This window comes from Desmodus rotundus, chromosome 4 (genome assembly GCF_022682495.2).
Source record: "Desmodus rotundus isolate HL8 chromosome 4, HLdesRot8A.1, whole genome shotgun sequence".
NCBI lineage: Eukaryota > Metazoa > Chordata > Mammalia > Chiroptera > Phyllostomidae > Desmodus > Desmodus rotundus.
In genome coordinates this window covers 167,175,311-167,188,695 of record NC_071390.1, presented here as the reverse complement: position 1 = coordinate 167,188,695, position 13,385 = coordinate 167,175,311, and the positions used below count along the sequence as shown (strand labels likewise).

General features: G+C 49.1%; 1 protein-coding gene across 3 annotated transcripts in view; it reads right to left on the bottom strand.

Moving 5' to 3' along the window:
* Positions 1 to 4,815, bottom strand: part of LGI2 (leucine rich repeat LGI family member 2) — a 31,594-nt gene extending 26,779 nt beyond the window's left edge. The window contains exons 1-3 of one of the 3 annotated variants that reach the window (XM_024573803.4): positions 4,380 to 4,815; positions 2,384 to 2,455; positions 641 to 712 (exon numbers count right to left, since the gene is read on the bottom strand). In XM_024573803.4, coding sequence (XP_024429571.2) covers positions 641 to 712; positions 2,384 to 2,455; positions 4,380 to 4,582 — 347 coding nt within the window. In that variant the 5' untranslated portion in view covers positions 4,583 to 4,815. Of the gene's footprint in view, positions 1 to 640; positions 713 to 2,383; positions 2,456 to 4,012; positions 4,197 to 4,379 lie in introns of those variants that run through there. The other 2 variants (XM_045183022.2, XM_053923322.2) reach the window with 2 other exon arrangements.
* Positions 4,816 to 13,385: the final 8,570 nt, after the last annotated feature.

Sequence of the window (13,385 nt, the reverse complement as noted above, 5' to 3'; positions counted from 1 at the left end):
CCCATCTGATAGCAGGATTAATATTATTACAAAGTTACAAAAGACGAGGATGAAAGAACCTAAGGGGGGGAAAGACAGAAACCAGAGGGAGGGCAAAGCTCATTGCTGAGGGGAAATGGCACATCTGAGGAGAGAAAAAGAACTTCTTTTGAAAGGAGGAGAAAGAAAATTAGCCTCTCGTCAGCAGCTCACGGGAGATACTGCAAACGGGACGTAGGCCAACCGAATTAAAAACATGAAGTTGGATTCCCATCTAGGGAGACTTTATTTCAAAATAAGTAACCCCCAGAATCCTTCAGCTTTATTTCTGGCTGATCAGCAAATCCATGCCCAGTTATGAGAGGTAAAAATATCCAACACAATTTCCAATTGTGCTTACTACATGACAAATTAAATGTCAGCAGAGAATGGATGTCTTTCCTTCTTTGTTTCCTTTCCCCCCTTTGTCCCCAACCTCCTCCTGCCCCAGCATGTTTATACACAAGTAAACTATAAAAGGTCAGTGCTGAAAAGAGAATGGGGTTTTCTCCGTTTCCTCCACCCCTAAGTTCTCTAAGAGATTCTGTTCAGCCTGGAAAGCAATCCAGCAATTCTACTGAAATACCAAATGCTCAGCAAAGGGACAAAGCTCAGCACTTACAGGTATTCGAGATGAAAAAGTCCAGCAAAAGCATCATCCCGGATGACCGTAAATGAGTTAGAATTCAGCAATCTGAAAATAAAGGACAGATTTCAATGCAGAGATGTAAAACTGGAATCCCATAGTGAAGCCATTTCTGTTTCTTTTCCTATGTTCTGATCGGTGGGCAAATATGGGCTCTTCTCAACCTAAGACTGGCCCATTAGATGCACAACCCAACTCACAGATGCTGACAGAAAATGGCAAGTGGATCCCCGCTGATGCGATTTTCTGCTCACCCCCATTACTCTACCCGCTCTTGCCCCTGGGTCTCAGTAAACACGACCTGAGAGCTTATTTCAAAACATTCTAACGCCAGCACACAACTAAACAGCCAAGGAGTGCTCTGTGGTACATAAGCAATCACAGAGTTAGAGATCTAAAAGGAGCTAATCTAACTCTATTTTTAGAGAAATTTGAGCCCAGAGAAGTTGTTACTTCACAAAAGTCATACAGCTGAGACAAAAAAAAATTATAAGCCTTTCTACTGTATTATACATTCCCATGAGGGAAAAAAAAAGTTCAGGAAAACTTCAGAAGACTCTTTATCACCAAATATTTTTTTTATGAGTCACTACCTAAGTCTACTTGGTAAAAGTTCATGTAGTCTATGTAGTTACCACTTAAGTCTATTTGGTAAAATACCTAACACAGTATTTCTATCATATGGAAAGTGTGTTTTATTAGAACTAGAATTTCCAAGAAATTTCAGAACTTAATGTATGTTGCTTAATTTTGATCTCATCTCAAATTTAAGAACCCAATACAGATACAGAGAGTAGGCCATGTACTCATGACTTTGCCTGTCACTGATTCGCTTTGGAAAGCTGCTTTCTGGACATTTTTTCATTAGCAAACATCAGCTGACGTGGGCAGCAGGGCACAACCTAGGCACTGGCCAAAGCAGCTGGGATGCAGAGCAGTTACGAGGGTGGGTTAGAATCCTAACTGTGACTTTGAGCAAGTTGCTTAACTTCTCTGAGCCTCAATTTTCTCATCTGTCAAATGGGGAAGTAAAAATACCCTTCTTGTAGGGATAACAAAATGATTAAATAAAATATTGCATATAAATGCATAGTATGCTTCCCAATAGTTCATGGATTCATTCAACTAGAAATACTGACATTTCCAGAGTAACAGTAAGAATTTAAACTGTAGGTTTTCTCTTAGAGTAAAGGAAACAGTTCATTTAAGTGAAGTTCTGGTCAAAATTCAATGTAAGCCCTGGCTGGTGTGGCTCAGTATATTAAGCGCCAGCCTGAGAACCAAAAGGTCGCCGGTTCAATCCCCAGTCGGGGCATGTGTCTGGGTTGTGGGCCAGGTCCCCAGCTGGAGGTGTGTGAGATGTTTCTCTCTCACCTCCATGTTTCTCGCCCTCTCTATCTCCCTCCTTTCCCCTCTCTCTGGAACTAAATAAATAAAATCTTTTTTTTTAATTTGACATAACCACGGCCCCAGTTGCTAGAATTGGGGGTTGGGATCTACAATAAAGTCTTTGAGGAAAGCATTTGCCAGAAGAAGGACGGGACACTGAGCCAAGAGCCTTCGGACTCAGCTTGGTGGCAACACCACAGGCCAAGTTACCACTAAGATCCAGCCATGCTTTACTCATGGACCTTGAGTGACATCAAAGACACAGAGATCACTCCTCCCAGGACTGCACGTCCGGGACCCCCGTTTTCAGGGAGAGCTTCCCCTACTCACAGCAGCTGCAGGGAAGGCAGATGGGAAAACATTCGGTCCTTGATCTCTGAAAACGTTCCGTTTACCAGGCTCCTAAGGCAAAAGAGGAACACAACGAGGCCCAGGCTATTTGAGAAGTGCTGGGCAGGGCGGGCAATCAGCCTTATCCTCCACCTGTACTCCAAACGCCTCCACCAGGGAATGAGTCGTAAAACAGTTGGCCAGGGACTTCTTGGGGTAGGAACAAGAGGGAGTCAAGTTCGTGTTCCCGTGAACTGGATCAATATGAAACTAGTCTGAATAACAGAAACCTTTACCACCTGTCCAGCTCCCTCCACAGAGGTTACCTCAGCCAGTTTGAATCAATTACCCCTGCTTCGTTTTTCTTAACTACAGGAGGCCCGCGCTGCAAATGGATAATTATTTCACCTCCGCCCATGTTTCTGTTTGTGCAGACACATTGTTAATGTTGGCCAACGAAACTCCGGGGTAGGATTAAGCATTCCCCTTGGGAGCCCATCTCTGAAAGACACTCAGAGCACTTCTGATTAAATGCACCGTGAAAGCCTTGGGGGAAAGCTCAGAGACACCTGAACTTGAATGTGCAGTGGGAGGCAATGCCATCTGCCAGATTTGACCATCAATGTGGGGGCAAGAGGATTGGCTCTGTTATCCATGTACCCCATCCTTTCTGGCCACAGCAGGACCTCAGCACATTACTCAGAATGGCTTCAGTCAGCATGCAGATAAATTGAGCAGCTGCTGGTCTAAAGGATTTAACAAGGGGAATTCTAAATTCTGGGATCCTCCATGTCACCAGATTTAGCAATATCAGGAGCCAAAAAGGTCCTCTTTCCCTGCCAGCCAGACTCCTAACTTTTTAGAAATGCAAACAGGATGTCCATCACTCCTGAGTCCAGGCCCTGGGCTTTGCCAAGGGGTTGGAGGCAGGACAGGGTAATTCCAAGAGGAAGTGTCCTGAGCAGAGCAGCTTCACCTGGGAATTCCCTGCCTCTGCAACTGAGAGGGCATCCCCCAGCACAAGGCCTGCCACAAGGGAGTCATTTCCCCAGGAAACATTTCCCAGCAGTGAGGATAGAGCCCAGTAGCCCCCTTTCACAGCCATTATGAGAGCTGGTCACGTGGCTTGAGTGGCAGTGTGCGGGCAGGTTGAAAGCATCTCTTAGCAGGTGGATAAATGATGTGGAGCCTTTCCCATCAGTGCCTCTGGCACTGGAAAAGCAGCCAATATAATATGTGGTGCAGAGACAGGGTGAGAAACCCTTGTGGACTCAAGGCAAGAAGTCAGGCTGACTTCCAGCACCTGACCACTAGGCTGGGTGCCCTACATGCCCCAACGCTCTGCCAAGCCCTCTGTGGTCTCTTCCAGGTCACATAGGGAAGCACCCCCACCCCCAACCCACTTCCAGAGGCTGTATGACTTTACCCAGGTTCTTCCCGGCCTGTACTATAGAGAGGTCGGGATGAGGCCACAGTGTAAACCACAGCCCCAGACCTGAGGTGGGACAATGGGGCCTCACCCCTTCCCAGGTGCACTCACACCAGTCATGGTCACTGCACATACATGCCCATACACAACGCCCCCAACACACACACATCCTCTCAAACTTTAATGCGTCCCAGATTCACCTGGGGATGCCAAATGCAGACTCCAAGGCTCCTCTCCAGAGCCCCTGCTTCATTCAGCGTGGACCCCAGAATTGCCTTGGCACAAGCTCTGCCAGGTAGGTGGGTCTGATGCAGGTGGCCCGAGGGCCACACTTGGAGAAACACTGCCACAGGGACTTGTCCGGGTTCCCAGACTCTGCGTCTCGGTTCCCTCCATAAACCCCAGGGCCGGAGACTCCACCCCCGTCCCGCAGCGCTCCCCCACCCAAACAGAAAGAAACGGGCTAGGGAGTGGGGTCGGGTCAGGGCGTCCCAAGGCCAGAAGCAACTCCCTGGCGACGGCGGACACAGGGTGGGGCAGGGAGCTGGAGAGGTCCCACTCACTCACAGGGAGCTGATGTCGCCCGGCACGACCCTGGGCACCCAGGAAGAGCCCACGCAGATGATGGACTCCTTGGTACAGCTGCAAGTGGCGGGGCAGCGCGCCAACCGCCTCACCTGCGCGCTCGGCGGGACCCAGCACGCGGCGCTCAGCAGCAGCAGCAGCAGCAGCCGCCCCGGAACCCCGTTGCCGCCCCTCGGCAGCGCCATGCCGGGTCCCCTCACCCCGCCCCAGTCCAGACTCCCACCGCCTCCGCCGCGCGCCTGGACCGGGCGCCTCTGCAGACACGGGCGCCGCTCGCTGCTCCGCCGCCGCCGCTGCTGGCGAGGACTAGGGCGCACCGGGTGTGGGAGGCCGAGCTGCAGCCCAGCAGCATGCTGGCCGCCGCCCCCACTCGGCGCCCTCCCACCGGAGCCCGGGCTGCTGGGCGGCCGCCGCTGTGCCCGCAGCACCCGCAGCCCGCTCTGGCCAATGAAGAATGCAGGGCGGACGCCCGCCCCGCCCCCGCCGCGCCCCGGGGCCGCCACCCCCTCCGGACCCTCCCGGACCCTCCCCGGCTGCTGCGGGAAGAGGAAAAAGTTGGGTGACCTTGGGGGATGGCCGGCCGTGGACGGAGACCCCCTGGGGGCCCGCTGAGAGGCAGGGCATCAGATGCCCGCAGTCCCTCTGGCGGGCTTTTTTGCCCGACCAAAACAGGAGGGGGGTAAAAGTAGGGCCAAGGGAACTGGCTTGATGACTTGGGAAGGGAGATTTTCTTCCCGGGTGCTTTGAAGAGTGCAGAATTTTGAGCAGCCTTTACTAATTTTTTAAAAAAGAAATCAAACGAATGCTGCCGTAGAGTTGAGGGGCGAGGGGAGGGTGGCTTTGCTCGTCTTTTGCGGTGGGGCTGTGGGGTCTGGGTCCCGTTTCCCCAGCGCCGTGGGACTGCTGAAACCAGCCACCTTTCCCTGCGGAAGGAATGGAGAAGAGAGAGCCTGCTACGGCAGTGTGCGCCCCTGCTACTCTGCGGCCTGCCTGCTGCTGGCTACGGAGCTGAGAAGCCCGCCAAAGTTTCCCCTCAATTCAGCACGCTCTCCGGCACCGCACCCACCCCAATTACAAGGCAGGAGTGCCTTGTTAATAGAGATTGAGGGCGTGATACGCTCTGGGCGCTGTACATTTAATCTACTCCTAACCCTTTGAGGCAGGTCGTATTTATCTCCTTAATGTACTGGTGAGGACACTGAGGCACAGAAAGCACCAGAAACTGGTTGATGGTTCAGGAGTAGACAGCTGGGCAGAGATGGGGGTTGGAACCTGGGCCCTGTGTTGCAGCCTGGGGTGGGGATCCGTAGCCAGTCCCTAGGGAGCCCCCCCTCCATTCTGCATGTTTGCTACACTGAGCTTGAATCTTATTACCACAAGGTAGTGTCGACTGGGGAAATCAAAGAAAATGGCCAAAACAGAACCAAAAAGATGGTTCATAGCCTGAACTGGCAGAGCGGGGAGTCCAGGGTGCCATCATCAGGTTACTACCAAGGCAAACCATTGCCTCTGGTAAGATTCACCCAGAGGAGGCAGTGCCGAGACCAAAGGTTATTCCTGCAGGAATTGCCGTTACTATCCCTTCTTCAGCCATCCTTCTGAGAGTGTCTCAGGCTGGCCACTGTGGGAGGGGACAAAGGGCGCAGGCCCTAACCTCAGGGAACTTGAAGTCTAGCTGGGCAGACAGCCCTGAGAAGTATCTGCACATGGTGCACAGGGGTCACGCACTGACCAAAGGGGTCAGGAAGTGAAAGAGAGCTGTCACCCATAACCGCAGGGAGGAAGTGGACTTTCACTGCGGGAAGCTTTTATCCAACACCTGGCATCTACGTGCACCAGTCTACGTTCACCATCATTTCGTTCTCACAGCTCCCCTGAGAAATGGGTCTTCCCATTGTATAGATGGGAAAATCGAGCTCAGAGACGTTGTTATCTTGCCCAAGTTCCCCAGGAGATGGCCAGGAGGATCCTTCTCCAGAACTGGCTGCTGTGTTCAGCCCTCACTTCTGTGTTGGCATGCATTCCGTAAATGCTCTACTCAGCAAGGCCCAGTGCTGGGTGTGAGGACACAGACCACAGTCTGGGTAGGGCGACAGACACGTGGACCCACTATCATGGATGTGTGTCCCGCACCCCTGAAAGACTCCTGCCTAGACCGATGGGCTACTGGAGGGGGAGGGGACAAGGCTTCTCTAATGGAGTACCTTCCTTCTGACCCAAGGAAAGAAAATCCGCTTCTCACTTCTCACTGTGCTGGGTGGAGTGAGGAGCAGGGTGGGGAAGGTAAGCTCTCTGTCCCCGGGGATTAGATAGGTTTGGGTTAGCGTCCCAGCATGCCACCCACTGACTGCAAGCACAGGCAAGTTTTAGGCCCCCGTTTGAGGGGTTAAATGTGATCAGGATGTAAAGCACCCACTGCCACACAGGAAGTACTGGGTATCTATTTGTTCAGAACTCTGAGTGATATTCTGGACAGAGCAATTCTCAGCTAAGTCCCATGACTGGGGGAACAGCCAAGGGTGGGGGAGGGGCTGTGAAAGGAGATGAGTTTTATTAACTTTTGTGCTTCCTTTATAATCAAGGACAAGGAAGCAGTCTAGCACAGCGGTTCTCAATCAGGGGTGACACTGGGCAATGCCTGGAGATATGTGGAGTTGTCACAGTGGGATAAGTGCCACTGGCATCTGGGGTAGAGACCAGGGATGCTGTGAAATACCCTGCAATGCACAGCAAAGAATGATACAGCCCAAAGGTCACCAGTGCCCAGGTGGAGAGACCCTGGCTTGGTGTCCTGGAAAGACGTTTGGCATGAGGAGTGCCAGAGACAGATTCCAGGCCTGGCTCCACCGCTCATCGGCAATCCTTGCTCACCTTGCTCCCATCTCAGCCTCTGCTTCCTCATTTATGAAGTGGGAATAATGAGACAACGGGACCTTCCTTTCTCTTCCCTATGTAAATACAACATATCATTATTCCTATCCTTCCCCTCCCCAAGCCAGGGCTGACTCCGGCCCATCCTCTCCAACCTGAAAGACTAGGAAGTTCCTCATAGGAAGGCTGCAGAGAGAAGACTTGGGGAGCATAGCTGGCAGGGTTGGTATTTGTTTTGCGTCTATTAGAGACACTGAGTGCTTGTAAATTATAAGTTCAGTTTGTAAATTAAGATATAAAAATGGAAATGCAGATTATTTTGGTTTGGTTGCAACATCTTCAGCCATTGGGGGGAAAAAACTTAGTAGACAATCAGAGAAAATCTGTTTGCAAGAAATAGCAAGAGTTTTTCAAAATGTAAAACTCCTTGTTCAGATGTACACTTGCTCGAGCTATCTCCATGACATGAGCACACACTTGTCCCTACAGGGGCTGACGCGGTGCCAGCTGCAGTGGCAGCTCCAAGCGTTGTCCATGCAGCCCCCAGCTCATTTAACCACCTGGCAGTTCGGTCAGTATTGACTGAGAGTCTACTAGGTGCTGGGTTGAATTAGCTTTGAAATCAGTGGAACGTCAAGAACGCCTCCCACGTTTTAGCTTGAGCCAGGGGGTAGGTAAGTAGAGGCACTATTTTTTTTGTGCTGAGAAAGCCTAGAAAAGGAGAGGGGTTTGGCTGGGAGAGAGGTATAAAAAAAATTGGTTTTGGAGACGTTGGCTCTGAAATAGCCAGGAGGTATCACATGCAGCTGAGTGGGCAGCTAGACGGCCACTGGGGATGGTAAAGAGGAAATGGGAGGGCGGTAGATGGGAAATCTTTGCACCCTTGATGAAATGTTGATTATCCCTCAGTAAGCCTTCAATGTAATGGTGGTTATTTGAATGAATGAATGAATGACATTTTGGACATACAAACATTGAAGAGAAAATATTTCTCAGGTGCCGTCAGTAAGAAACAATAGAAATCTCACAGAACAGGGTGAATCTAGGAATACTACATTTTGGGGAAATCTATTTTTAGACCAAAAAAATAGTTTGGTCTAAATAATAGTTTCAAATACTAAACCAAACTGTGAATCTCTTATGAATCTCAGAGACTTCATCATGCTTCTCATCTCCCTCCCCTATTTTCCAACAAAACGCCACTCCTGCCCCGCAGCCGGCTTTCCCACCAGACTATAAGCTTTGGAAAGCTTTCACTAATGTCGAACACTTCTGGCTCCGAGGCTTGCTGTAACAACCACCGGAAGGAAAACTATTCATCCAAACCTCAAAGGCACTCACTCGGTTTGAATGGCTACAAATTAGATCCCCTGGGGTAGAAAAAAATAAATAAAAAACAAAACCATCTTGCCCATTTTTTTTATCAGAGAATTGGCCAATCCCTCTTTGACCACATCACCCCAATATGCCACTCCTGTGGTTGGCTGTTGGTCAAATGTAGATGCCACTTCTGGCTTCCTACCATGTCCTTTCTTCACAAACTCGGTTGGGGGGGTTGGTCACAAGTCTGGAGCTCGCTCTGAATCTGCCTCTGAGTGGCCTCCTGATTTTCGATCGTGTCCTTGAAGGGCTGCCTGTGGATATCTTGTGCAGTTTCCTGAATCAGCTGAAAGGCCCTCAGGCCCCTGGCCATGGTTTCCGGGGACCTTTGCCACCTCCTCCCCACCCCAGTGTCATGGAGCCCTGTGGGATATTTGCCACCCAGCCTCAGTCGCCCCATCTCATGACAACTGGTCACATTTTTGCATGGGAGGAAATGTAGTTTCCTCAAAATTCAATTCACGTGGCTCACTTGAATATTTCCAACAGCCATGCACATCTTCTAGACCAAAGCATTCCAGAACATTCCATTCTCCCAGCCACAGTGACTAGTTTCGTGATGAACGCATCGCCCACCTGGGACCACCCTGGGAAGCGTGAATTCCCTCTCTGCTGGAGCGAGAACATCTGTCTTCTCCTGTCCTCAGACATTGACGCTCCTATTTCCCAGGGTTTTGGACTCAAACCAGGACTTGCACCATCTCACTGCGCCCTGCCCTTTACCCCCTCCCCGATGCTTAGGCCTTTGGACTCAGCTGAATTACACTGTCGGTTTTCCTGGGTCTCCAGTTTACAGACGGTGGATTATGGAGCCTCTCAGCCTCCATAACTGTGTTGGCTAAGTCTTATAGTAAATCCTCTAATATATATTAAATATATATGATACGTATATATATTATAATATATATCATATATAATATATAAAATACATATCATATATACATAATCTTATTGGTTCTGCTTCTCTGGAGAACCCTGACTAATACATCACTTTATATTAATAAGACTGAATGACTTTAGCTACGTTCCTAGTTCTAGGAACCCAATCATAGCTGGGTTGAATTGGTTAGAAATACATGTGTGAGTCACAGACAGTGGGACTGAGTAAAGTCAGTCCCCTTAAAGTAAGGACAGTTTTCTAAGTAACAAACTTTCACGGTCTCACATTTACAAGTCAGTATAATAATTTTATGGGAAATCTCCTTGTTCTTGTTAGCAGACTTAGAAATTCTACTTCAGAACAAGCTGCACAAGGAGTACAGATATAACTTAAATTTAAATAATGGGTCTGAAAATATCCTTTAAGCTCTAAAACATTGGCTTATTCAATGCTTTGCATTCTCAAGGGACATATATTCTCTCAAGATTCCTGCTACTGAAGCCTGTGGCCTCTGGTCTCAATTTTAATCAAGGTGAAGTCAGGGATACTTGGGGCTTATAATTTTTCCATTCTACAACATTTGAGTTATTCTGTGCTCTTACGTCCTCTGCTGAACCCACCCCAGCCCCCCGTCAAAATGTGTTCGGAGGGAAGTACCGGAAATGCATCCACAGCGAATCCCAAGGGCCGGTTACTCATTGGACTGCCCTTCCAAGGGACGTTCGTGTTTGAACATTGCTCTCAGAAATAAACTAAACACCAAGGGGGAATTTCAGAGAGTCCCTGAAATCAGAACATGAACTAAGGCTTCCACTGTACCTACACGCCTGGCGATAGGTCTACCCTCTCCACCCCACCTATGTCTTAGAGGAAGGGTTGCTCTGAAAAAAAGCATCCAGAACTTATCCTCAGAGCCCCTATCCCGGCCCCAGCCTCACTTTCCTGAGCTCGTCAGAACCCGGTACAAGAAACTCTGGTGGTCTCTGGCCGTACCGCCCTGAACGCGCCCTATCTCGTCTAAGAAACTCTGGTGTCTGAGGGCGTCATGCAATGTGCTCTCGGAAGGCTATTGGAATCTCAGTTTCACCTTCGGTCACCTTGGCGGGTCTTATCTCCCAGGGGCTGTGGTTCCCAATTCTGCAAATGGAAGAGGATGATGCGCAACACTCTGGGTTGCTTGAAGGATGAAATCAGTTGAAGAGTGTGAAACTCCTTTATAAGCTGTACAAGTTAGTTAATTCAGTAGTTCGCTAGGGGGTCTCTACCTGTTCGTTGAGCCATAAATCACTGTAGATACAGTTATGGATGTGGGTATGGACAGATATAAATATAGTTATAGACATGGATATGGGTATGGATAGACGTAGATTTGCAAACAGAGAGATATAAATATGGGTATACATATTGATAGGCATAAATACAGATATAGGTATGGATATGGATACAGATCAATATAGATATGGATATAGATCTAGATAGGTATATATTTAAATATATTTCCCTTCAAGAAGCTTAACATGCACCCAAGGAAATAAGACTTTTCTATGTAATAATAGAAGTGTTTTAGTTCTTCCATAACCCAAGAGATAGAATCTGTGCATCAATCTGAAAACTGGACAGATCAGTTTAATTGGTCAGCAAATATTATTGAATGGCTCCCCAGAGCCAGGTGCTGTGGTAGACTCTGGGAATACAGTGGTGGACAAGGCAGATGCGGTCTAGCTATGGACTCCAGCTGCCCCAGCCTGCCCTGCTTCTCATGCCGCCAATCCAGCTGCACATCCTGCCTGTACCCTTGGATTGGCAACCCCCAGGCAACTGGGCAGAAGCTCAGGAGCCCAGCCAGGGGGCCAAAGTGGGGGTGACACCACCACACACACCCTCTGGTCCCCTTACTCCAGGACAAGACCAGACCCACCACTACGCTGAGATACATTCACCCCTTAAACAAACCAAATGGCTCCTCGTTCTCAATCATTAGAAAGACACTGGAGCTTAGAATTTATATGGCTCCCAAAGACCACTGATTCGGTAGGAGAGCAGATGATGGGCCATTTAAGGAAGGGCAAAGAATGTGTCCACTGGCCTGAGTGCTGGCCCACAGGAGCAGGCATTTCAGGAAGAGGCCGTTGTAAATCCCAAGCTGGTCCTCAGCAGGCCATTGTAGCTCATGTCAGACAAAGGCTTGCCCTCTGTTGAAGGAAAGTCCTGGAGTGTTTCTATCTCAAGGATATTTCCCTTCTGTGGCAGGAGAAGTTAAGTAGCTCCTAGGGGTACAATGAGAAGATCTGACATTTACACAGCAGTTTCACACTTAACAAGGCCTTTCACCCTTGTGCTCTCAATTGTAGCCTCCTAACCACCCTGGCCCAGAAGGCATTTCCCGAGGAGGAAGCTGAAGTATGGACAAGTTAAGTGTCCTGCCCAAGATCAGGCAGCCAATGCCATAGTGCCAGAGGCCACAGTGATCAGAGTTGTCTCACTCTGTCCCCACGCTGAAGGGTATTGGGGCAGGGTTAGGGGAGGCTCTGGATAAAGAATGTGTCAGTGCCTTCCACAAGATTCGAGAAAGCAAAAGCCCTGCCATTTCTCCCTCCATCTTTCCCCCAAGGTATTTAAAGACATATCTTTTATGTTCCCCTTGTGCGCTGTTGGTGGGAATGCAAATTGCTGCAGCCGCTATGGGAAATAGTATAGAGGTTTCTCCAAAATTTAAAGCTAGGGCTACCATATGATCCAGCAGCCCCACTACTGGGTATATAGCCAAAGGAGGCCCAGTCAGGATCTCAGAGAGGTGTCTGCACTCCCATGCTCACCGCAGTGTTATTCACAATAGCCAGGAATGGAAACCACCCAAGTGGCTGTTGATGAAGGCATATCTCTGTCATTGGACTGGTGTCTAAAAGCAACATTAAATGTTACTACTCTATAAGCCCTCAGGGACTTATCCAAGCCCTTGGGGGCTGGGTCTTGATGATTTTCAGGTCACACATGACCTACAAGATAAACCTGTCCAAATATGCCAGGAAGCACCAGCTGAGTGCCAAAGGGCAAGTGGCAGGATGAAAGCCCTCTATGAATTTCCCCTTGATGCACATGTCACCTGGCTTGAGACAAGAATCTCCAGGACCCAGAGAGACTTGTCAAAGGATGACAAGGGCAGGGAGAGGAAAAGACATAGTCACACTTGGAGATCACAGACAATCCAGGAAGCCTCCAGACCAAAGAAGGGCCAGCTGGAGAAATTGCCCCAGCCACCCTCCACACCCCTCCCCATCCAGGACGAGATGCGACAATTCCTCAGGGTGTACAATCCAAGACAGCACTATTTATTTTTATCTCTTATCCTAGAAAGGAATAATAGGATTCATCAATAATGTCTTGTTTTTAGACTCATTTGGGAAATCAGGAAATTCGCCACACGAATAGCACTCCCTCAGGTTGATGTTACTATGATTTTTTTGGACAATGTAATTACAGTTGGATTTTCCCATGAAAACCGAAGGACCCTTAGCGCCCTTTCTGATATACAGGCAGGTCACTGGATAAGGCTTCCAATGGCCAGAGTGTGGCCAAAATTGGTGCTGTTAGATCAGCTCAAGATTCTGTATTTCTTCACCCACCATAAACGTGCACAGCTCCTGGAAAATGAGTCAATCTTCCTTCTGGCTCTTTCTAGGCTCTCTTGGGATACTGGTCTGCAGTAGTGTGCTGCTTAGGACCTTTGGGAAGCAGTGGCTTAGCTGAAATTGAAAGGACAAAAGTCTTATTAGGGAATAACACCTGTAACAGAAAAAGGGGATAAGTAGGTCAGGGCCCGGGAGCCATCGGTCTGTGACACGGACCCCACAGTTCAG